General features: G+C 37.7%; 1 protein-coding gene and 1 pseudogene across 1 annotated transcript in view; both read right to left on the reverse strand.

The window, feature by feature from the left end:
• Window positions 1-815: 815 nt before the first annotated feature.
• Window positions 816-5,386, reverse strand: LOC125926127 (spindle and kinetochore-associated protein 1-like; annotated as a pseudogene).
• A 915-nt stretch (window positions 5,387-6,301) lies between these two features.
• The window catches only part of ABCA10 (ATP binding cassette subfamily A member 10), a 70,642-nt gene continuing 49,998 nt past the window's right edge, over window positions 6,302-26,945 (reverse strand). Inside the window, exons 25-38 of the mRNA XM_049636418.1 lie at window positions 22,034-22,153; window positions 19,811-19,897; window positions 16,739-16,830; window positions 15,917-16,037; window positions 14,935-15,052; window positions 14,457-14,548; window positions 12,581-12,759; window positions 12,225-12,300; window positions 12,051-12,145; window positions 11,228-11,347; window positions 10,865-11,005; window positions 8,066-8,145; window positions 7,126-7,181; window positions 6,302-7,006 (exon numbers count right to left, since the gene is read on the reverse strand). Coding sequence (XP_049492375.1) covers window positions 6,908-7,006; window positions 7,126-7,181; window positions 8,066-8,145; window positions 10,865-11,005; window positions 11,228-11,347; window positions 12,051-12,145; window positions 12,225-12,300; window positions 12,581-12,759; window positions 14,457-14,548; window positions 14,935-15,052; window positions 15,917-16,037; window positions 16,739-16,830; window positions 19,811-19,897; window positions 22,034-22,153 — 1,476 coding nt within the window. The 3' untranslated portion in view covers window positions 6,302-6,907. The remainder of the gene's footprint in view (window positions 7,007-7,125; window positions 7,182-8,065; window positions 8,146-10,864; window positions 11,006-11,227; window positions 11,348-12,050; window positions 12,146-12,224; window positions 12,301-12,580; window positions 12,760-14,456; window positions 14,549-14,934; window positions 15,053-15,916; window positions 16,038-16,738; window positions 16,831-19,810; window positions 19,898-22,033; window positions 22,154-26,945) is intronic.

Consider the following 26,945-nt stretch of genomic DNA (forward strand, 5'->3'; position numbering starts at 1 on the left):
CAGTGTTAACCAGGCCACGGGGCCTGGTGAGACGCTTTTTTTTTTTTTTCCCCTCTCTGCTCTTGAGATAAACCTGCAGAGTAGATGGTGCCGACATGGACCAGTGGCCCCACATGCAGAGGAGAAACATGGTTGAATTCTTATAATCCAAGCACTCATTTTCCATGCCCACCACCACTACCATCCTGCTCACACATGTTATCTTTTTCCGTCTCAGGACACTTTTAGTACAATTTCATTATAGATAGAGGTTTACCGACTCGTTTACACTGAATGCATTTCATGTAAGGTCTACCCTAATGTCAAAAGGGAATGTACAATAATTAGATGAATAAACTGGCCCCAATTCCAGTTTCTAGGAAGTTTGCCTGTAGACCGAAATGCCGTTGATGGAATTTAGACACTAGTGACCTTTAATTCCAAAGGGCCTGAGTATCCTTGACCTTATTTTCTTGACCTTTTCCTTCCGTTACTACGTCTGTACCTCCCTTATGGGGTCTGCAGCATTGTCCGCTAAACACAAAAGCTAGACATGAACGTTTTTTTTTAGTTGCATTCTGTATTTACCGCAAAGGCTCATATGGTAGGTGGTTAAATATTTTCCGAAATGAAGTAAATGTTTAAATGTACATATTTCATTCCAAAATGTTTTATTTTGAGAAGAAACAAGAAAAAAGAAAATTAAACCGCTCAAGAGAATATTTATATAAAGAAATTATAGAGAACCCCACGTCGGGCTCTGTGCTACCAGATCGGGATTGTTCAGGATTCTCCCTCTCACTCGCTCTCTCTGCCCTTCCCCCTCTCTCTCTCTCTCTCTCTCTCTCCCAAAAATAAATAAATAAACTTTAAAAAAAAATTATAGGAATAGCGTCTCAACAGAAACCCTACTGTTGGCCCATTCCAAAGTTCACAAGGGTCTTAGGTTATAACATAATGGGTAAAGTCGCCCCTTCAATCTCCGATAGCCTCTGGCAATTTTGTCAAATATTCAGTATCACATTAACCCTTGGGTAAGCTTTCAAAGTTATGGACTCCTTTATGTCAGCTTCCGCTATAAAATAATGACCTTTGGTATCTTTTGTTTCTTCGTCAATAAATCTGTGGTCGATTTATGGCCTTAGAACTCATAGATTTTGGGGGTTGGTGTAGCATCTTGTGTTTACTGGCAGCTGCCTTGTTGATTTCTTTAATAACATCATGCATTTTACAGTCAGTTAAGTGAGATTTCATATACTTAGGAGTACCACTGAACTCATCAGGAGTTATTCATGGCATTTCTTTAATCTTCCTGTTTTCGTTCCTTTGTTCATTTGGGGGCTTCTTTGTGGCTGTAGGTGTCTCAACTTTGTTTCTTCATGGTCAAGATTTGATCTCTTAATACAGCTCTAGGTATGTTACTTGAGGCAAATGGGGACGCCTATTTTTTTTTTTTTTTTTTTTTTTTGAGATGTTCCATATCTTTATAATCTTCTTCAGGGGATTCACAGAGCCCCTTCCGCGAACTGTCGGTTTGTTCTTGACATGGAGTTTCCAATTCCAAGTTATTTATTAGCCCATTTGTTACAATGATCTCCTCTCCTATTTCATTTAACATCGTCTTCAAGGTAGGTTCTTGGCCACAGTTTCCTAATGATGGAGTTTATTCTTAATCTTTTCATTAATATGACAGCACAATTATTCTAGATCTGAAAAGGCCAGCCTGTATGCCTCTTGCACCAGTCCAGGGGCAAAGTCCAAAGTTACTTTTTTTTTTCTAAGTTTATTTATTTTTAAGAGACAGGCAGAGACAGAGTGCGAGCAGGGGAGGGACACAGAAAGAGAGAGAGAGAATCTGAAGCCGGCTCCAGCTGTGAACTATCAGCACAGAGCCCGAACCGGGGCTCGAACCCACGAACTGTGAGATCGTAACCTGAGCCGAAGTCAGATGCTTAACTGACTGAACCACCCAGGTGCCCCCATCTATGTATCTCTCTATTGATTTTTCAACTATAACTTTTTTGGTACATTCAAACATTAAAATAATACATAGATTGCAAACAAATGACATAGATATATAATAAACTGGGAAAGTCTGATGCTCATAGTATGTTATTAAATAAGACAAATATGAAACAGTAGGTATAATATTTCCTGTGGTGTGAATATGCGTGAATGATACAAGAATGTATTAGCCTAGCCGGAAAAATCTTTTATATTCTAGACATGTAAACATAGTATGATTTTCTTTCAAATAACAGGTACTATGTGAAAATTACTTTAAATTATACTTAAACAAAATTTTTTAACATTTATTCATTTTTCAGAGTGAGAGAGACAGAACATGAGCGGGGGAGGGGCAGAGAGAGAGGGAGACACAGAATCCGAAGTAGGCTCCAGGCTCCAGGCTCCAGGCTCTGAACTGTCAGCACAGGGCCCGAGGCGGGGCTCGAACTCACGGACTGCAAGATCATGAACTGAGCTGAAGTCAGACGCTTAACTGACTGAGCCACCCAGGCACCCCTTAAATTATACTTTTAAAAATTAAATGGATTAAACTTGCCATTTTAACCATTTTGAAATATAAAATTCAGTGACATTAATTGCATTCATAATACTTTGCAACCATCATTACTATCTAATTCTGAAACTTTTTCATTACCCTAAACAGGAATTTAAAACTATTATACAATATCCTTCATTCACCCACTCTCTCAGCTCCTGATGACCTCTAATCTACTTTTGGTTTCCATGAATTTTCCTACTGTAGATATTTCATATAAGTGTTCATATTCATACAATATTTGTATCTAGTTTATTTCAAGCAAATTTTATGTTATACATGTGTTTATATATATTTACTTTACAGCATTTTTTTTTAAGTTTATTTACTTTGAGAGGGGGAGAGAGAGTGTGCAGGAGGGGCAGAGAGAGAGAGAGAGAGAGAGAGAGAGAATCCCAAGTAGGCTCTGCATTGTCAGTGCAGAGTCCAATGCAGGGCTTGAACTCACAAAGTGTGAGATCATGATCTGAGCCAAAGTCAGGAGTCAAATGCTTAGCCAGCTGAGCCACCCAGGGGCCCCTATTTTACCATATTTTTAAAAGATCAAGTGAATGGAGACATGGAAAATTTCTGGGCAATAAATGCCCATTTGTGTTACTTGCAATCATTGGTATTTTTTAAATTATTATTATTTGAGAGAGAGTGCCCAAGTGGGGGAGGGGAAAGGGGGGGAGGGAGAGAGAGAGAATCTTAAGCAGACTCCACACTCAGTGCAGAGCCCAACACAGGGCTTGATCCCACAACCCTGGGATCATGACCTGAGCCAAAATCAGGAGTCTGGCGCTCAACTGACTGAGCCACCCAGGTGTCCAGTAACCATTGGTATTTTTAACCTAATCCAGAGTAATCCTGCCAGATCTTCCAAGGCATTTTCAATGTGAGGAGAATCTGTGTTAAAAGACATGAATTCGGGGCGCCTGGGTGGCTCAGTCGGTTGAGCGTCCGACTTCAGCTCAGGTCACGATCTCACGGTCTGTGAGTTCGAGCCCCGCGTCAGGCTCTGGGCTGATGGCTCAGAGCCTGGAGCCTGCTTCCGGTTCTGTGTCTCCCTCTCTCTCTGCCCCTCCCCCGTTCATGCTCTGTCTCTCTCTGTCTCAAAAATAAACAAAACGTTAAAAAAAAAAAAAAAAGACATGAATTCAATGTATGGGTTAAACTCTATCGGTTTTATGGAATGTGCCAAGCATCGTACTTACCAGCTTCTTGCTGCTTCTTGGAAACTGCCTTCCTGAGGGATGAGGGCCCAGGCTGTTCTTAATGTAAAGTTGACCATAATTTGTATCATGGGTGCCAGACGATAGCACATTCAGCCTATGTTTTGTTGGTTATAAACAGCTCAGCTCAAATAGAGACAAAGCCAATCACAAGCTTTGATTCTCCAGAAATGGAGCCGGGCAATACAGGCGAAGTTAAACAGATGCACAGAGAAAGGCAATGAGGTAGGAAGGACAATGGAGGCCATGGGATAAGTTAAAGATACAGGTAAGTCACAGCTTTAAGTACGCAGAAGTAGTTGAGAAAACTAACTGGGGGAAGAAGCCCATATTTCAGGAAAGGCAGAGCTGAATAAGAAGCTGAGTATCATGGGTAGAGTAAAATCCACAGTCTCCACTCTTATATGTATTTTTCTGGCTTAGCTAATACAATACACTCTTCTAAAGAGTCCTGTGGTTGTCTTGAATCCACAGTAACCTTCAAGCTGTCTCTTTCAGAACTCTCTTTCTTCTTGGATAGGCCGGGATTACAACAAGCCCCTCATTACCTGGATTAAGGTACATGATTCCATTTCTTTTTTTTTTTTTTTTTTAATTTTTTTTTTTAACGTTTATTTATTTTTGAGACAGAGAGAGACAGAGCATGAATGGGGGAGGGGCAGAGAGAGAGGGAGACACAGAATCGGAAGCAGGCTCCAGGCTCTGAGCCATCAGCCCAGAGCCCGATGCGGGGCTCGAACTCACAGACCGTGAGATCGTGACCTGAGCTGAAGTCGGACGCTTAACCGACTGCGCCACCCAGGCGCCCCTATGATTCCATTTCTTACAAGCTGGAAAATCCAAGGAATACAGAAATCACTACCAGGAATGAGGCTTTGTGAAATAGGAAATCACCAACAATGTGGACCTTTTGTGATTAGTTAAGACACTATGGCTGGAAAGCATTGAGAGGTCCTACCCATTCCAAAACTATGTTTTCCTGGTAGTCACAGCATGTGGCCAGAGAAGTTGAAGTTACGAGCAATGACTGCAAAGCAAAACTTTAAGGAATGAAACATACTACACTTGAATGATTTTCACCTATAGAAGCAGGAAATTTACAAAGTTAAAGTCCAGAATGCCTGCCTATTCAAAGCAGCTAAAGAAAATTTGTTAGAGGAAGTATTTTCATCTAATAGCCAGCAGCACCCATTGCCAAACAGGTGCATCAGAAGACATCACAGAACCTTGCTGTATCCTTTTTGGTCAAAGCAAATCACTGTTTGACCAGAGTAAGGACATGGGTAGAAAGTGGAAGGTGTTATTTTTTTACCAAGCTTCTCTTTTTGACCAATTGTGATAATCCATCCCAGATATGAAGCAAGCCAGAAAGTACCACCTTTTTCTCTGGATGAGCCATTAGGACCTGGAAGAAAAGACTCATACAAAAAAAAAAGTCCCTGGAGGATCACAGATGACATAGGGTCGTGAGACAGTCTCAGATGCTGGGTGGTGAATAATCAAACCTAGAGGATGAGCTCACAGGGTTAACCGGAATTAGTGTCTCAGTATGGGCACTATTGACATTTTGAGCTGGATAATTCTTTTTCGTGGAAAGTCGTCCTGTGGACTGTAGGATGTTTAGCAGCATCCCTAGCCTCTACCCCCTGGATGCCAGTAGCAACCGCCTGTTGAGATAATCAAAAACAACTCCAAATAATGCCAATTGTCCCCTGTGTGTGTGTGTGTGTGGCGGGGGGGACAGGGGTGACTGCCCCCAGTTGAGAACCATTGAACTAAAAGCAACTGAAGAGGTGTGGTAATCTAGGGATAGAAAATGTCTCATCTACTGAAATCATAAATATATTTCTTTGTTGGTTTTAATGATGCAATTAATTGAATGGAATTTCCGTTTTAAGAAAACTAGAACATTACAGAAAAAGTGCCAAATCTTTATGCATTTTAATTTAATTTTAGGCACTCCTACGAGGTAGGAGGATGTGCCTCTTTTATAAATGACCCGTGGAATGGCTGTTTGTAGGAATCAAGGTAAGGGGCCAAGTTCTATCTTTAAGTCAAGGCCAAGGTGAAGGTTAAGGAACTGACACAAACCACAGACCAGACAACAGGAATTCAGCAGATGAAGGAAGTCAGAGTCAGGGATGAGCACGACATTAAAAGGTCCTGTGGGGGTTTCAGAAGCTTAAGATAGGTACTGAACTTTTCTGTTGGTCAGAGAACAAAGTTACCCAGATTTCATAGAGCAGAGAGCTATTTGTTGATATTGGAACTACTTACCCAAGACTGTAATAAGAGAAGACTAGAGAGAAGTTCGTCACAGCTTTATTTATAAGAGATAAACTAGCATGTAACCGAAAATGTCAGATAATAGTAAAAAAAGTTAAGTAAAACCATGATAGTACATCAAAGGAATCCAATGCAGCCATTTCGTAACCCAAAGGCATTACAATGATATGGGAAATGTTCATGAACGTGAAGTGGAAAAACATAGGAAATCACCATGCCCACTGATGTCAACTTTGAGAAGGTACTCATAAAAAGAGCATTGATGATAGGTAGCTAAAATATTTATGCTGGTGTTTTACTATAGATTACTATTATCTTCGTCGATATAATTTCTATAAATCCTTACATGAACATATCCTTATGTTATAATCAGAAAATTTAATTATATCTAAAGGTTATACTGTGTCATTTTATCCACCAACTTATTAGATCATCTTATGGTCAATATTACATTAAGTTGGTATTTGAGTAAATAATGCTTTAAAAAGAGCTGATATATTTAAAGTTCAGGTTAAAAAATACAATGTTTTATTCATAAAATGTGTTCAGCATCCAGCCTTATTGGAAATAATAAAAAAGTGGACTAACATTATGATTTTTGAATTAATACTGAGCACAAAATAGGTCTTACTAGTGATTAGTGTAATGTCTGATTATGTTACACTATCTTTCCCTATCTTTGCTTCTCCCCTCCATTCTAGAATGTTGGAAGCCATTTAAATTCTTAATCATTATTGGTTGTTTAAACTACTGAATGTTTTTGTTTGTTTGTTTGTTACCTGTGGTAATATGGCAGATCGTTCTAGAATTCTGGAAACTAATAATGTAGTAGGACCTAAAACCTAACATTAGGAGACTCGGGGTTTTAAGGCTCTTCTTGTGGGAGGAGTTTCCATCTAACTGTTGTATCAACTTCATCATCAAGATTTCCCAGCTCCTGTTCTTTAGAGAGTTCTAAGAATACCTAAGTGGGAGAAAATAAATAAGGAAACACACATGTCAGAGTGTTTCTGAAAGATGGATACACACAGAGTTTCACACAAAGGCTCCCAGATGATGCTCCCTGGTTTAAAGAAAGCTCACCTGTTCCAAGGTAGACTGAGAGAGGCTGTATTCTTCCAGGTCGAAGGTCTGTTTCACTGCATTTCAAAGGGACTGACATCAGTGGCTTACATGTTTTTCACCAAAAGTGTTTTCAAAGTACAAAATATAAGCAGTAACCTCAGGTCCATGAGACACTTGAAGATACAGGCCAAGTCATTAAATTTTTTGGAAGGTTAACTTAAAAATGTCGATATGGCCCAACAAAGAAGAGTAACGCATGAATACATAAATTGCCACAGACTTTTTCTTCGAAGAGCTCCTCGCGTCCTATTTCGGTATTTCGCCTTTTGATTCCTACATATGTATTATTGGACTCCAAATCGACTGTTGGGTATTGTTGGGTCTCTATATTTATAAGAACCTACGGAGGAGAACCCTGCATGCAGGTACCATTTGAGTCAATCCCATATTTCTACACGTCAAGGCCTCATCAATAGCCAGTGTGACCTCTAGTCAGTGTCTCTAGAACCAGTTCAACCCCTCCCCCCCCCCAACTGATCCTAACTTGTCACATTGCAACCCTGTGTACTATCTTTCTCCGACCTTCATTTGAGCCTCCTCTCGTTGTCTCCACATTCTTGCTCCCTACCCCTCTGACTATGATAAACATGGAGATGCAGGAAGGTTCCCTCAGTATTCTCTGGGACATGTTGATAATTATCCTCCAATACTATGCAATGGAACCAGGAGAGAACATTCTGGCTTCCTGGCAGCTGAGTTACCTTGTTAGCAGAGGAAAAATCAGGGGGAGTAAACCTGATTCTAGAGCCACCACTGAATTTCCGTCAGGGTTTGTAAGACTAGTCCAGTGGAGGTTGTCTAAGTTTTGGCTGATTATACAATCTTTCCACTTGAACTCATATAGTATACATTCCATGTAAAACTATGCACGATAAAGTCTAAGTATGTCTAAACTTACCTGCCTCTAATTTGAAAAAGGCCTGAGACAGAGGGCGAACGGCTTCCACAGGTAGTTTATATGCCATCATGGAGGAATATCTGGGGGAAGGAAAGAGTCCCACTTATCACAGTGTTATAACAGTGGGGAGAAATTGATGGCCAAAATAAATTTTCAAAGTTTTCTTTGAGTAAAAGTAGTTTAATTTGATAGTGCATGAATCTGAGCCGATAACTTATCTTTAGTCATAAAAATCTGGTCACAACCAAAATCTGGTTGCTCTAAATTTAATGTTCAAGATAAATACTGAAAAATATCTCTGATAAAGAATCTTTCATACTCAGCCTGTGCCGTCTTTCTTACCGTATTAATGCCAATACCCGAATATGCTCCCTGGAACCTTCTCATAAAACTTTCCCCCCTGCATTTAATTTCTAATCTCTCTTATAATATTAAAACCCGCCAAACTATCTCCTATTAAAAAACTTTTTTTCTTGACCTCCAGCTTCCCTTTTCCCAAATAAGTTCGTCCATGACCTCCATGTTGTACAATCCAGTGAATATTCTTTAGTTCTTATTTTTTAGACTTCTCAAAAGCATTAAATGCAGTTGTAGACATCCTCCTTAAAACTAACACACACTCTCTCTCAGCTTCTTAAACAACCAATATCTGTGACTTTCTTTCTAACTTTCTAGACCTGTTCTATTTAATATCTTAGCTATTAGCCACATGTAGTATTTAAATTTAAATTGAGGTGCCTGGGTGGCTCAGTTGGTTGAACCTCTGATTTCAGATCAGGTTGCGATCTCACAGTTCATGAGCCCCACATGGGGCTCTGTGCTGACGGTTCAGAGCCTGGAGCCTGCTTCAGATTCTCTGTCTCCCTCTCTCTCTCTGCCCCTCCCCTGCTCACACTCTGTCTCTCTCTCTCTGTCAAAAATAAATAAACATCAAGGGTTTTTTAAATTTAAAGTAATTAAAATAAATAAAGTGTAAAATTCAATCCCTTGGTCACACTAGCCATGTGTGAAGTGCTCCATAGCCACATATGGGTATTGGCTACCATTTTGGACAGCACAGATATGGGGCATTTCCATCATTGCAGAAATTTGGTAAGATAGTGCTGTTTTATTTATTTATTTATTTTTTTAATTAATTTATTTTTTTAATTTTTTTTTAACGTTTATTTATTTTTGAGACAGAGAGAGACAGAGCATGAACGGGGGAGGGTCAGAGAGAGAGGGAGACACAGAATCGGAAACAGGCTCCAGGCTCTGAGCTGTCAGAACAGAGCCCGATGCGGGGCTCGAACTCACGGACCATGAGATCATGACCTGAGCTGAAGTCGGGCGCTTAACCGACCAAGCCACCCAGGCACCCCAAGATAGTGCTGTTTTAGACACACTTTAATAATTTGTCATAATGGCTGTTGTGGTGGTGGTGGTAGTTTCCCCACCAGCTTTTCTTCCTCAATCCAATCTCAACACAGAGAGTTCCTGGTATTTCATCCTAGACCTTCTCTCTTTTCTATGTCCCCTGTTGACTTCACCCATTCTCCTAACTTAATGGTCTTCTATATAGTAAAAATGCCCATCATTGATGATTGCCAGACCAAATCTCTCAATGACCTTTCACTTTTCTTCTGAGCCACAGGGCTACATCTCAGTATTTTGGCATCTCCACTTGGAGATGCCACCCTTTACACATCAACGATATGAGCTTTTTCCCCCACTCTGCAGGTATAAAGTTCATTCTTGACTTAAGTTCTTTACACATTCTGTGTTCTCTTCTTCCCATTCTTCAGCAGCCAAACTCTGCTCAGTTTTAAAGTCCTACCTTAATGTCATTTCCTTATTTCTTTGTATCTTCATTTGCTTAATATCCTCATCCCCCAAAGATGGTAAGCACCATAAGAATCTTCTCTATTTATTGACTACTCGATACATGGTCTCCAGCATACAGTAGGTATTCAGTAAGTATTATTGTTAAGAAATTAATAGAATAAATATATTTAAAAAACCCTGTAACTCTTTCTTTTTTTAATGCTTATTTATTTATCTTGAGAGATAAGGAGAGAGTGCCAGGAGGAGAGGGGCAGAGAGAGGGAGAGATAGAATCCTAAACAGACCTCTGGCTGTCAGTGCAGGGCCCACTGCAGGGCTCTATCCTACGAACCCTGGGATCATGACCTGAGCTGAAATCAAGAGTCAGATGCTCAACTGACTGAGCCACCCAGGCACCCCAACCCTGTACAAATTTCAATTCAACTCAGCTTCATTCTGCTATTCACGTGGGTTTGGTTATCCGTGCTTGTAACTCATAGCTCACCACACACAAATTTCAAAGAACCATAGAGAGGATTAAATGTCCTATAATCAATTAATTTAGAATTGAGTCAATCTTTCTCAAGAATATGTATGCGTGTGTTATTGGAGCTCTAGACGCAATTTTATATTCGGTAAAATGCTACATAGGTTGACACATAATTTTTATTGTCTATTAAAAATTAAATTCATGGTTTAGTTCATTCTCTGTTCCTATTTTTCAAACCACTGCATAATTTATACATCCATGCATATGCACACACACACACACACACACACACACACCCCATCCACCTTTTCTGAGATATGAAGCATCCACTAAAAATAGCTTTTCAATTGCTCTTTTTTCTATATATCCAAGTGACCTCCAAACAACTTGTTTTGTAATAAATAAGCCAGCTCTGTCTTTCTCTTCCTCTCCAGACTCATCCTAGACTAAATTATGTGTAGTGGAAAACCTATACACTTGCCACCCGAGCCAAAAACGTCCTTTACCTTTCCTGCCGAGCAGCCTGCGGAAAAAGCTTCAGAATCTCCATGTGGACAGGTTCCACCTGAGTGGGGTCCTTTATTTTTACTTCTAGAATATAATCTTTACTAAACTTGCTTTTCAGATTTTGAATGGAACCAATACACCTAATCCAGGGAAGACAAAAAAAGAGTTGAAGGAAAAAAAAAAATCAAAACACTTATCTTTTAATTTCTTCCTCAACTGCAAATGCAGAGGTAGATATTCGATCATAGATCAAAAGATATTCAATCATAGATCAAGGCGCTGAAGAATACAAGCTGTCACAGTGAACTGCAATTCTCCCTGAGGAACTTGGGGGCCGAGTGTGGTCAAGGATGGGCACCCACCTCAGTTTTCCGGACACCATGATGGCCACGCGGTCACACACAGCCTCAGCCTCCGCCATGGAGTGGGTGGTCAGGAGAATACCCTTCTCTGTGTTTTTAACAATGGTCTGAATTGCCTGCCTACAGATAAAGGATGGGATTGTTCACATTTAGGAAGTAACTTGGATATGTAAGAGACGAATCACTGGGTTCTACTCCTGCAGCCAAGATTACTACACAGCATATTAACTAACTTGGATTTAAATTTAAATAAATAAATAAATAAATAAATACATACATACATACATATATAAATAAAATAAGTAAGTAAATAAATAAATTTTAAAAAAAGAAAAAGTAATTTGGGAAAGTAGATGAACAGAAAGAAATAGGAAGACTAAATAGAAAATTCCATATTCAGTCACAAGAAAAAAAAAATCTTTGCTCTAGAGAGAAAGAATAAAAATTGTACTGCATTATGTAATTATATTACAACATTCATTGGCTTCATAGCATGAAAAGTTAAGAAATAGTGAGTAAAACAATGTTTGTTTAAAAAAGCTGGAGTACAGAGAAACATCACATTGTAGGATTTTCAACAACTGAAAAATAAAAGAAAAAAGAGGCAGAGGAAGAAGAGGAAGAAAAAGAAAATCCAAGCGAAGACATTCAAGATTCTATTCGATTCTTAACATGTCTAGTTTTCCTTCCTTGGGGAATTTTGAATACTACATTAAGTTTCACTGAATTAAATAATAGACTATGTGAGCATCAAAGATAAATAGGACAAATGTAGAAAGAATATTAACTCCAGACTCATACTATGTAATCTGATGTCCCTCACCACATTTGCTGTTGCCCCTCGGGGTCCACCCCTGTGGATGGCTCATCCAGAAGCACCACCGATGGGTCTCCCAGGATGCTCAGTGCAAAGCACAGCTGGAACGAGAAGGAGAGGAACAGCGTGTCTGGCACCGACCCGTGGGGTGCGTAGAGTAACACTCAGCCCCCCACCTACCTTCCTCTTTACTTCTTGGGATAAGTCCTTCACGGGTGCTTTAAGTTGTTCCTGGAGCTTGAAAGCTTCCACCAATCTGACAAAAAAAAACCCGACACTGATTTATACACAAGGCACATGTTCCTACCTACACCAACGATATAGAAAACCTTAGCACCATCCACCTGAAAACAGTAGATTGAAGGACCATTAACATCATCACAAATGCATAAACTTATGATTTGGTTCTTATTCAGATTTTCAGTCATTTTAATTTGCATGAAAATTAAAAGATCTTGTTTATGATCTCCTTTCCATATTTAATCAGGAAATGACATGTTCCTCCCGTCTTCCCTCCACAAAGCTTCCTTCTGTACCGAGAAGTACTCAGAGCAGCCTCCTGTTTGCTCATTCCTTTCACTGCTGCGTACAGCTCCAGGTGGTCCTTCCCCGTAAGACTGGGCCACAGTGAGTTCTCCTGAGGACAGTACCCCAAGAACTTGACGGTGTCATCTTCCAGTTGCCTTGGAGATGTTCTGTAGCCTTCTAAAACCACCTGCATCGAACAAGGAAAGTCAGATCCGCATCCAGCTTTTGCTCCAATCCTCCCTCTACTGAAGGAGATAAAAGTGGCTCCTTGAAAAATGAAAAATAGAATTATCATATGATCCAGTAATTCCACTACTGGGTATTTAACCAAAGAAAACAATAATACTAATTCAAAAAGATATACACCTCCCTCCATGTTTATTGCAGCATTATTGACAATAGCCAAGATGCGGAAGCATTCCAAGTATCCATTGATAGGTGAATGCGTAAAGAAGAAAGGACAGATGAATTTTATATATATGTATATCATTATATATATTGTATCATTATATGTATTATATATAATGGAATATATATTAGATTAGATTAGATACATATTCCATTATATATATTCCATTATATATAATATATAATGCTATAATATATATAATGTAATATATATTATATTACATATATTATATTACATATATAATGCATTATATAATATATATTATAGTATTATATATTATATATAATGGAATATATATCATATTATATTAGATATATATGCTACATTATATACTATATATTACATTGTATATTATATAATATATTACATATATATTATATATTACATTATGTATATTATATATTATATTATATATTACATTGTGTATTATATATAATAAATTATATATTCTATAATATATATTATATTACATATATTATATTAAATATATATTCCATTATATATTATATATATTATAGCATTATATATATTATAAATAAAGGAATATATATTATATTATCTTACATATATATTATATTAAATATACATTCCATTATATATTATATATATTATAGCCTTATATATTATATATAATGGAATATATATCATATTATATTATATTATATTATATTATATTATATTATATTAAATATTATAAAAATTAATATATTATAATATAATATATAATATATGACTTAATATATTATATTATATTAAATATATATTACATATATTAATATTATATATTATATTATATATACATTACATTATACATTACATTAAAATAATTAGTTATATATTAATTAATATATTAATAATATATAATATATATTACATATACATTACATTATATATAACATATATTATATCATTATATAAATTATATATATATATATAATGGAATATTCTTCAGCCACAGAAAAGAATGACAGCTTGCCCCTGTGACAATGTGGATGGACCCGGAGAGTATCACGCTAAAGTGAAATAAGTCAGTCAGAGAAAGGCAAGTACCATATGATTTTACTCGTATGTGGAATTTAAGAAACAAAACAAAGAAAAAGAGAGAAAACAACAAAAAAAAACACTGTTACATACAGAAAACAAACTGGTGATTGCCAGAAGGGAGTTGCAGACCGAAGAAATAGGTGAAGGCAATTAAGAGGACACTTAGCGTGATGAGCATTCGGTGACATATAGAATTGCTGAATAATTATATTGTACACCTGAAACTAATATAACGCTGTATGTTAATTATACTTGAATAAAGAAAGGGGCCATTGAGCTTCACTATTTTTTGAGCATGCAGAGATATTTTGTAAAATGTTTCATCTATTTATTCATTTTCTAAAAAATCATTTGATCTTCTGAAAGAACAATATGAGGACGATATTGACACTGCAAATGAAATTTCCCCTGGCAATGAGCTTGTCACGTACTGTTCCTGCAGTTGGCTTTGTGTCTCCTGTTACCATTTTAATAGAAGTGCTTTTACCGGCTCCATTGTGTCCCAGCAACCCCAACACTTCACCTGGAAGACAGAGTCGTCATTGACGATATGATTTGTACTTCAAAGTTTGACCAGCCTAAATTCACTTAGCTTAGTAATATTTCGAAACAAAAGAACATCTTCCAACAACCCCTTTGTAATTTTCTATATTATAGTGTGAATGGAAAGACTTTGGATTTATAGTAGAATGGTTTGGTCTTCCTGATCCAAGATGGGGTTTCTCACCATTTGAACTGGGACATGATTTTGAAACAGAAATTGTTTCTCTGCCAACATGTCAAGTATTTTTATAATTATCTGTTAACCAAGATAGGTGAACAGTCTCAAAGAATGGAAATTTTCCCCCTTTTCATAGTCCCAAACCTAAATAATAAGGAACATTCTAATCAAGGGAACGTTATCCAAACCTTTGTTAACGCAGAATGAGATGTTTCTAATAGCTATTTTCTTCTTTCTTGTTGAAAAGCAATGTTCCTTTTTCTCTTTATATTCCTTGTGTAAACAGCTTGCCACTATGAGTGGTTTCTGGAAAACATGACAAAGCATGATTTTCCCATTAAATTTCAGATATTTTGTGCATGCATGTTTTATCTTTCATGTCCTAGGCTATGAGTCTAACCAGATTTTGTGACAGTGATAATTCAGCCTCTTTCTTTCAAATGAAATGCCTAAATGTACGTTCATGAATGAAGATTACTTTATCAACCATGGAGAAAACCAATTCGTAATCAAATTCATTGTGTTTGCGTTATGCCCTTGGCACTAATTTCTAGTTGATTTCTTTAAAAAAAATTTTTTTTTGTTTATTTATTTTTGAGACAGAGAAAGACAGAGCGTGAGCAGGGGAGGGGCAGAGAGAGAGGGAGGCACAGAAACGGAAGCAGGCTCCAGGCTCTGAGCTGTCAGCACAGAGCCCTATGCGGGGTTTGAACTCACAAGCTGTGAGATCAGGACCTGAGCTGAAGTAGGTCGCTTAACCGACTGAGCCACCCAGGCGCCTCTCTGGTTCATTTCTTATTGAAATGAACTAGGTGTAAATTCACCTGCTGATTACCGTTACTAACGTCACAATTCGAGATGAGGCAAAATGAAACTGCAAGTCGTACAGAAGACGCGAACTTTTGTTAAGGTTGATAAAAATATCGGAGAATGTGTTGAATTGCAGTGACGCATGAAGACGTGGCCGGTGAAGACCCACAAAAAACCGAAGAAGAGAAAACTAGAGGAGTCATGATAAGATACGTACTGCAAAAGATGCGATTTAAATATGACATACACATGCAATGTCACAGAAACAAAAGCAAGTTGCGAAAAGAAAAACCAGGAGTTCAGCTCTCCAGGACAAGCTACCGAGCTCAGAGTTTTGTGAAGGGTCAAGACACTTGTCACCTCATCCGGGTTCAGAGTAGTGAGTGCATTTGCTGTTCTTGCTCTTTCAGCTTGGACATTCTCATCTTCTTCTTCTGGCTCTTCTGGGTTTGGATGATTTTCCCTACTTCTTGAGGAGATCCTACAGAGAAAATGAAATAACATACCATTCGATTCTAGCTGTACCACCTTATCAAGAGAACGTACGTAAGCCTCTATACTTAAATGACTATCCTTGGCTTTAAGAGGAAAAAAAAGTAATTTACTACTGACAAGATTCCTTCTGTAGGTAGCCAAGTCCCTTGAAATATTTTCTTTGATTATTGTCTTTAAGACCTTCTATTCCATCTGTCAACGGGCTCTCTAAATCCCTCAGATGCACACTCATCAGTGTTTCCCGTCTGCCTCATCCACATTGTGCTCACATTACATCATCAGTGATCGCCAGAACTGGCTTCTCTTCCCTTTCCAAAATGGTCCACCCACATACTGAACGCACCAGCTCATTCTCACATCTCCTCTTCGGGGACTGATACTTGCTCTCGGCAGGAGAAAAACAAACTTTGGTGCTTCCCCACTGCTAAGAGAGAGGCACGGAACAAACAAAACTCAACTTGCCTAAAATCTGTTAAGACCCAGGACTCAGAAATTATGCATGCCTGCATTCAATCTAATGCGGTTTGGGGTTGGTTTGGTTTTTATTTTTTCCCCAGAATAACGATGTCCAGTTTGCCCTGCTAAGAACTGACTAGTAAATCTATCATAATAAATTGATGTTAAATGTACTGTCACCAACATTAAATATTGAAATTATACTCAGATGTTAAGAAATGTTCTCCTGACCTGAAGACTGGGTCTTTCCTCATTGTTTTTTGTCCATACTTCATTTCTAGACACCTTATGACAAAAAGGAAAATGATACTCTGAAGGTATGGCTAAAAAGTAAAGAAGGAACATTAGAATTAGCATCATCATGGGATTCAGATTCAGTGAACAATATTTGCCTTTCCTTATGGAAGATTTGATCATTTTCTTACAAATTTGACAAAAATCTTACAAAATACTTCGGACAGGAGTTTATCCAAACCAACCCTTCCAATAGGGGAGCAGGAAAAACCCTAAAAGTCCTACATTAAATTAAAACACATACACACACACACACACACACACACACACACACACACACACACAGAAAAGCTGACGAGATAGTAGGGACTTTTTTTAAAGATAGTAAGAACTTTTGGGCTCCCTGGGTGGCTCAGTCTGTGAAACATCAGACTCTTGGTTTTGGCTCAGGTCATGATCTCAGGGTTTCATGAGTTCAAGCCCCACGTTGGGCTCTGCATCGACACTGCAGAGCCTGCTTGGGATTCCCCCTCTCTCTGCCCCTCCCCAGCTCACCATCTCTCTCAAAAATAATCAATTAAAAAGAAAAAAGATAGTAAGGGCTTTTTAAGCCCGATCTCAGTGGATGTAGGGGGTAGGCTTGACATCAAAGTATCTCTGCTCCTGGAGTTAGTTTTCAAACTTCAGATTTCATGGCACGTCCAGGAGAAGAAGACAGGAGAAAGTACACAACTCTAGAGTTTTCTTCCAAGCAAGGAGTAGAATAGGTGGTCTTTTCACTAATAAAGCATGGGCCTCAAAGGGTTTTACTCTTAGGGAAGGACATGAAGAACACCCAGGAGGTTTGTAAGATAATTGCCTTGAGTGTCAACCACGGGGAGTGAAACAGAATGAGAAGCCAGCTTTTGCACATATCTGTAGCCCAAATTCACATCATCTGAATGGTCCAAAACACCTCAAGCCTGGAATTAATTAACTAATTAATTAATATTTATTTTTATTTACTTTAGAGAGCAAGAGCATGAGCCGGGGAGAGGGGCAGAGGGAGAGAGAGACTCTTAAGCAGGCTCCCTGCTCCGTGTGGAACCTGATGCAGGGCTCAATGCAGGGCTCGATCCCACGACCCTGGGATCACGACCTGAGCCGAAATCAAGAATCAGATGCTCAACCAACTGAGCCACTCAGGCCCCCAAGCCTGGAATTTAGTTAAAAGCACTACCAAACTAGTAGCTATCCAAAGAATTTGGCAGAAGCATACAAATTGGAATAGATATCCCAGAAACAGACCCTATATACACGGGCATTTTATATATGAACAGAGGCGTCCCTGAATATCAATGGAATGGCACAGGCTTTTCAATAAATAGTTCTGGACAACCGAGTATCTTTAAAGACAGAAATGAAATAGGACCCTTCCCTCACAACACAGAAATAAAATCAAGTGCGGGTGACTGAAGACATAAGTGGGTAAGAAAATATAAGTCTTTTAGAGGACAACATCAAAGAATTTTAAATGACCTCAGAGAGGGACAGATTTCTTTTTTTTTTTTTTCCAACGTTTTGTTTTTTGTTTTTTGTTTTTTGTTTTTTTTTTGGGACAGAGAGAGACAGAGCATGAACGGGGGAGGGGCAGAGAGAGAGGGAGACACAGAATCGGAAACAGGCTCCAGGCTCCGAGCCATCAGCCCAGAGCCTGACGCGGGGCTCGAACTCACGGACCGCGATATCGTGACCTGGCTGAAGTCGGATGCTTAACCGACTGCGCCACCCAGGCGCCCCTAGATTTCTTAAATATGAAATATGAAATAAAATTCATTAATTATCTTAATAGATTTAGTAAAACTATTTGATTATTCTTGATACACACAACCTTTGATAAGATTCAAGATTCATTCTTGATTAATACATAAGCAAACGAAGACTAAAACCTCTAGTAAACTAGGGATCGTGTAATACTTTACACAGTTAATAGAATGCTTCATCGTTAAGTACTAAGATGTTTCCAAGTAAAATCATAAACAATGGAAGGATGCCTGCCAGTAACAGCATTAGGTCCCAGGGTTTCTGTGTTGTGTCACTCAGAGCTGCACATTTTAATGAATATATGTCTTAACCAAACAACTGTATAACTTTAGGATTTGTTAGTGATCAATTAAAAAATAATTGAATATGTAACATCTCTGCATATATTTAGAAAACAGGAAAGATACACGTTCAATATACAAAGACTCTTGTGGAAATGGATATAATTTTATAAATTTATAAAAACTTGGGAAACTTTCTCCCTCAAGAAACTATTCTTCTGCCATTAAAGAGAAAAAAGAGGTCTGTAATCCATTTTGTTTCCCTTTTCTGCCTCAGTTACCATATGCACAGAAATAACACTTATATTCTATCTCAGTATCTTTTCCCAGTATAAAATTCCACTTAATTTTTCACCTTTCTTTTTCATTATTCAAATTAGTTTATTTTTTCATCCATACTTAAATGATTTTTGGCCATATAGCATTCTTTATAAATCACCACAGGCAATCCAAATTGTCTTTGGATACATATCATGTCAATAATGTATAAGAATAGCAACCCAGCTGGGGCGCCTGGGTGGCTCAGTTGGTTAACAGTCCAGCTTCGGCTCAGGCCATGATCTCACGGTTCGTGAGTCTGAGCCTCGGGTTGGGCTTTGTGCTGACAGCTCAGAGCCTGGAGCCTGCTTCGGATTCTTTGCATCCCTCCCTTTCTGCCCCTCCCCCATTTGTGCTCTCTCTCTCTCTCTCAAAAATAAAAAACACTTAAAAAATTAAAAAAAAAAAAACAGCAACCAAACTTTAGTATTTCTGAACAGCAACCAAGCCTTTAGTATTTCTGGTGTATATTATACTGTCATTGATTCCATATAGAAAAATATCCTTATGTTCTACTGTCATTATATTTGAATGTAGAATGTAATAGAATATAGTAAGAGCGAGTATTTTTAGGATACTTAAATTTGCCGTTATTTAAATAAGACTAAGTGTATTACACAGTTACGAATCCTAGGCAATACACATTCAGGTAGAAAATTTTTCTTACTATTAAGATTGTTAAGAGAATGCTCTGATTGCCTTCCTTTATTTCATCATTCACACTTTCCGAGTTTCTCACATACACATAAAATACCTGTTGAAGAAACACAAGAGTTAAATGAAGTTTCCTCTGCTTGATGCATATAAAATTTGTGCACTAAATATGCAGACGTTGAACTTGAATTTGTTCTCTGTTACTAAAGTCTGTTGATGAGCTGACATCCTTCCTTGGTTGTAATCTCCAACACCTTCTACCTTCCAATTGTATGTGGTAGGGATTGGCAGATTTCTTCTTCTATTTTTTCATCTAGATTGATTTTATTTTTGACACATAAATATTACATATTTTGTTCGATGTATGCTAACATCTATGAACATTCTCAGTACTGAGAGGCCTTGCAGTGTTCTTTCTGGTTACAGTTCTGTCATCATTATCCTCACCTCCTTCTAAAAGCCAGCCGACACTGATCAGAATGTTAAACCCCAAATAGCGGGAGCTATTTTGTAAAATAGCTAGAAATAGACGTGCTAAGTCTTAGAATACGACTTTTCACAATTGTAAAATACCTAGAAATAGGTATTTTTTTCACAATTGTAAAATACCTAGAAATAGACGTGTTAAGTCTTAGAATAAGATAATTATTGAAGTTAAGCACTACATTTAGTTTTGCATTTCCCTCAGTTCCATAAGGTAGGTAAACGAGAGGGAGTATATAATGCTCATTATTCATTTTACTAAAAGTGAATGTTCTCAGAAGAATCTAATATTTTTTCTGCCAATAAATGCTAAAAGGGATATTTTAAAAATGACTACCATTTAGTGAATGTCCACACTATGTGAGATCCTGGGCTTGGCAGAATACATATATTACCTTCTAAGAGCAAACATTATTTCAATCTTTTTATAATAGATATTTTATAATAAAATATCCTTGACTATAGTTTTGCAATTCTGATTCGTTCTTTCAGATGAATATTTTTTAGCTGCCTCCTATTAAAAATACTACTTAATGGGGCGCCTGGGTGGCTCAGTCGGTTGCACATCCCACTCCGGCTCAGGTCATGATCTCATGGTCTGTGAGTTCGAGCCCCACATCGGGCTCTGTGCCCACAGCTCAGAGCCTGGAGCCTGTTTCAGATTCTGTGTCTCCCTCTCTCTCTGACCCTCCCCCGTTCATGCTCTGTCTCTGTCTGTCTCAAAAACATAAATAAATGTTAAAAAAAAAAGCATTTAGCACTAATGATTTTTAAATTTTTTATTTAAGTTTTTATTTTATTCTATTTTATTAAATGTTTATTTATATTTACTTATTTAGAGAGAGAGAGAGCATACACGTGTACCATGGTGGAGGGGTAGAGAGAGAGGGAGAGAGAATCCCAGGCAGGATCCACGCTGCCAGCACAGAGCCTAATGTGGGGTCCATCTCATGAAGTGTGAGATCATGACCTGAGCTGAAATCAAGGGCTGGGCACTTAACCAACTGAGCCACCCAGGTGCCCTTAAGTTTTTATTTTAATTTGAATTAGTTAACAGACAGTGTTATATTAGTTTCAGGAGTACAATACAGTGATTCAATAGTTTCATACATCACATGGTGCTTATTAAGTGTGCTTGCACAGGGCGCCTGGGTGTTTCAGTCAGTTAAGTGTTTGACTCTTGATTTCGGCTCAGGTCACGATCTTATGGTTGGTGGGATTGAGCCCCATGTTGGGAGCCTGCTTGGGATTCTCTCTCTCCCCCTCTCTCTCTGCCCCTCCCCCATTCATGTGCGCATGTGCTTTCTCTCTCTCTCTCAGAATAAATAAACATTAAAAACAAAAGGAGTGCACTTGCAAATTTCTTTATAGTGGGAGTGATAAAGTCCAGAACTGTGATGTAGATGACATTTATCAACAGTTGCCCCCAAATTCTCAGCAGCGCTTGGTTTCTCCCAGAAGTGCTTGTAGCAACATGATTTCCTTCCCTTACCAATCAATCTCCAAAGCAATTTATTGACACTAAGTGGCATGCAATCAAAGAGCGCAATATGTCACATCTCCCATGTGATCTGATATTTAGGAAAAGGGACTCAAGCACAGTCATCAACTTTATTCAGTTTTGCAATCTTAGTTTCAGAACTTACCAGTATCGAATAACTCCTAAATTTTATACTTGTTTCAACACTGGGCAAAGATTTCATTAATGGGCTACATGGTTAAGGCCAGTCACACAGTAGGTAATATTGCTTACCTCCATAAAAAGTATGAAAAATCTAATTAAAGTGTAGAAAGGTATTGAAATCATGCATAGAATTGAACTGGGGTCTTCAGGTTTGGCTGATGATTGGATGATGAGTAAAAATATTGAAATCTAGAAGAAAAATATCCATAGGTATTTTAATTTTCTCAGTCGGATATAATATTGTAAGCTTTTTAAACGAATAATCTGTTTTCCTAGGAGATATTCTCATTTTCACTTTATATATAGCAATATTGCTAGGTTTTCCTCTTTAGGAAGCAAGAAACTATCATTACAACTGAAACACAAATTTATAATATCTAAAAGATAAATATCTTTTAAATATCTAGAAGATTTCGCACTATCTGATATGGATAGAGAGTAACAATAAAAGAAAGGGATATTACATTATTTACCCTTTTCATCACCCAAAATCCTCATATGCTTTTAGCACCAGCGCATAATTTAGAATTAACTAATGATATGACTTGGAATCTTAAAAGACAAAAGGACAAAATAAACGTTGAGGTATTTATTGCCATATTTAAGCAATAGGAAAGATATGAGAATTATCCATTTTGACACTAAGGTAGGAATAGTGAAAGGTTGAAAACATCCTGGGAGGAATGAATAAGTCAAGGGGATAAAAGGCACAGCAGAAGAAATATAGTCAATGGTAAGGTAATAACGATGTATGGTGACAGAGGGTAGCTACCCTTGTGAGCATAGCATAACGCGTTAACTTGTGGACTCACTATGGTGTTCACCTGAAACCAATGTGACGTTTTGTGTCAAGTATACTCAAAACAAAATCCTCAGAGAAAAATAATATGGACAGCACCATACATGGCAGCCCATATTCCCAAGTCAGACTACTTTGGTGGTTTCCTAAGTGGGCTCCCTGGACCCAGTTCTCCTTTCGCCACAGATCCATGGGGCATTCTGAAGAAGGATTTGGTTTGGTTTGAATAAGAATCACTTTCTTTTACATATTCCATATAAGTCCTCTGATTGCAAAGATTGTTTTGCTCGAGCAAAGTGTCTGGCACTTTGTAACAGAGAAATGCAATAAATATCAATGAATGAATGAGTGAGTGAATATTGGAAAGGCAGGAGGATTTCTATCTTTATGTTTTTATTCATCAAATAATCAAAAAAGATACATATTTAAAATTTTTTTAAATGTTTATTTATTTTTGAGAGAGAGAGAGAGAGACAGAACCCAAGCAGGGGAAGGGCAGAGAGAGAGGGAGACACAGAATCTGAAACAGGTTCCAGGCTCCGAGCTGTCAGCACAAGATATGTGAGCAAGATGTGACCTGAGCCGAAGTCGGACGCTCAACTACCTGGGCCACCCAGGGGTCCCAAAAAAGATACATATTAAGGGTTCAATTTATGCAAATCACTTTGTGGAGTGGTATTATAGTTACTACAGTTGTAGGAATAAAAACAGGTGAAAGACAAGAAAAGGCTAGAAGCTGTTACTGAGCATTTACTGTTTACCAAGGACTTTGATGAGCAGTTGACTAGCACTGTGATGGTCAATGTGCTTTGAAAAAGTCAGTCCTAACCCTTTAAAGTATTATGGTTATTATATATATTTTCCGAGGGTCAGATAAATGAATTGACTTTCCCAGTGTCTTACAGCTGTTCAGTGCTAGGTCAAGGATTCAAACCGGGGGCTGTCTGGCTCTAGAGCCCAAACTCTTAACTGCTATACTTTTATAGGAAGATAACCGGCCATACATCAAGTCAGTGGACATGACGTCGGCTGCCATGATACATATGAAACAGATGATAGAACAAAAACGCATATAAATAATGTTTCCTCCACAAGCACCAGAAACATTTTCTGGAGGAAAAAGCAATATAAACAGAAACAGGTTCACTAGTTTATTTTATAACCTTGTATCAGAATCTCCTTGAAGATTTACTGTTCATGCCATTTATAAGTAATAAAGGTTCTGCTGTAACAAAGTATGCAGCAATATATCTTCAGTTATAAAAAACTGAAGTTAAACCTTCTAATTCTAAGAATGCAATTAAATAACTTATCTTTGACAACCCTACCTCTCTTCTCTTATTCCCTTAATGCACTAATTACCTCATCTATCTTGTCCCAAACATCAGAAAAATAAAAAGAATCCTTCCATTAGATCTTTCCTCTGGCAAACAATACCAACAACATTACATTTAAAGGAGTTGTAAAACACTTCCTATTTCTACTTCCCCATTCTATATTTATTCTTCCATCTGCTATAAACTGGATTCTATATTCACTGCTGTAAAAAACTGAAGTTTTTTTTAAATTTTTTTTTAACGTTTTTATTTATTTTTGAGACAGAGAGAGATAGAGCATGAACAGGGGAGGGTCAGCGAGAGGGAGACACAGAATCTGAAACAGGCTCCAGGCTCTGAGCTGTCAGCACAGAGCCAGATGCAGGGCTTGAACTCACAGACCCCGAGATCATGACCTGAGCCGAAGTCGGCCGCTTAACCGACTGAGCCCACCCAGGTGCCCCAAAAACTGAAGTTTTAAAAGTTAGCTGTGGACTTCTACCTGTAGAAATATAGAAGAATAGATATCCTGAAAGACCTTACCTGTGCCATCTAAAACACATGTCCTTTAAATACACTGCTAGTCTCGGGGGAAAAAGTGAGAGAATTCTTTGACAGGAAAGAAACACAAAGTCTGAAACCTAACTTGGACTATTAAGTAAACACTAAATCTGAGCAACCAGGGAACAAATGTGCATTCCAGTTCAGGGATTGAGAGGTCCTTCCCTCCAAATACCCTCGATAGAATAAGTATAGAATGAATAACCCTCTTTAGGGGTATTCCTTGCAACCCCCACATTAAGGCATGACACTCTAAGATGGTGAATGCTCTACATGGGCTCTACACTGTACTTCTTGCAAAAGTAATTGAAAATTCTTCTAGGACGAAAATATCCCCAGTGTAAGATCTTGAGAGTTCCATACTTAAAGGTCAACTAAATATGTGCACCCAGCTAAAATAAATAAATAAATAAATAAATAAATAAATAAACAAACAAACAAACATACATTCAAATATACAAAGCAGCCAGCCACAACAAGTGGCTGGGGGGGGGGGGGGTTGGAGTTTGTGGGGGGGACAACCAACAACAGATTATAACTATTTGAAGACTGTTATCATTGTCAAAGAACAAGTACAAATATTATTTTAATTAAATGTATAAGTAAATCAAGTGTGGAATAAAGAACACAAAAGCAAGTAACAAGAGATCATGAGAAACCGCTGGACATATCTGAAATAGAGCCAAATCGTTTTAGAAAACAAAGTTGAAATTTTAAAAAGTTGATCAAAGATTAAGCGTAACTCAGAAATAGCTGAATCAAAAAAATAAGTGAATTGGAAGGAGAGTCTGAAGCATTTCCCAGAATGCAGCAAGGACAAGGACATAGAAAGTTGGAGCAAAATGCTAAGAGATGTGGAGAACAGACTGAGAATAACACTAATACTATCTCAGTAGAGTCCAGGGAGCAAAAAATAAATATTTTATTCGCACTTTCATAAGAGAGGTAATATTTAAAGAGGTGCTGGCAGCGAAATTCCTGGAACTGACAAATGAATTCACAGATTCAGATGGCAAAATTCATTTGAAAAAAATGATAAATACAAAGAAATCCACACCTAGAAACAATGTAATGAAATTAAAGGTGCGAAAGTCAAAGACCTTAAAAGTAGTCGAAGACGAATCCTCTACAAAGGAATGGCAGACAGCAATACATCTCAATAGCAAAAAGGTCAGCAAGAGGTTAGTGAATTTAGGTGATAAGAGAAAATAATTGTCAGTCAAGAAATTTATATGCAGTAAAATTAACTTTTAAGAATGAGACTGAAAAATGGCCCTAATGAGAATAAAAAGACAAAGTTACATGTGTGAATGGTGGACAAACGGTCAACAAAAAGTGTCTACAAATATTTTTTAACTTCTTAAAATAATAATGTTTATTTATGAGATTAAAAATGAGAGAACCAAACACTAGAGAATATCATGTAAGTAGGGTGGGCAATTATTGATCATAAAGTCTTCAAAATACAGTGTTGGAAGTAATTAGGATATTGATTAACTTTAGGCTCCATTAAGTTTGGCATGGGGAAAAGAAAATCAAGGATATTATGGGCTGAGTTTTGTCCCCTGAAATTCACATATTGAAGTTCTAAGCCCAGTAGAACATGATTGTATTTGGAGATGGGGTCCTTAAAGAGGTCATTAAGATTAAAGATGTCATGGAGGTGGGCCCTAATCCAATGTAACTATTGTCCTAATAAGAGGAAATTTAGACAGACACACACACACACACACACACACACACACACACACACACAAGATCACAGGAAGTCTCTGAGAGATGATGCCCATCTATAAGCCACCACATAATGCACATCACAAATACAAAGCCATGAAGTAAAAAATGATATCACCAAATTGAAGTGTATAAACAATCACAAGAAATTCATTAAATTAAACGCATAGATTGTCAGATTGAATTTAAAAATGACAACAAATAAAATCCAACTATATTCAGTTGGCAACAAACAGACATGAAAGCATGACACCCAGAGGTTGAAAGTAAACCCGTGGCAAAACGATTTACCAGGCAAAAGCTAAATAAAAGAAATCTGGTACACCTATATTAATATCTGACATATTGACTTTATGACCAAAAGCCATTATGAGAATAAATAGGGCCACTACCTAATGATTCCAGACTTGAATGATCAAATAAAATATGGGTTTGAACAACATGGGTTTGACCTGTGCAGGCCCATGTATACATGCACTTTTTGTTCAATAAATGCAGCCCTGGAAATGTATTTTCTCTTCCTTATGATTTTCTTAATAATATTTTTTTCTCTAGGTTGCTTTGTTGTGAG

This window comes from Panthera uncia, chromosome E1 (assembly GCF_023721935.1).
Source record: "Panthera uncia isolate 11264 chromosome E1, Puncia_PCG_1.0, whole genome shotgun sequence".
Lineage (NCBI taxonomy): Eukaryota > Metazoa > Chordata > Mammalia > Carnivora > Felidae > Panthera > Panthera uncia.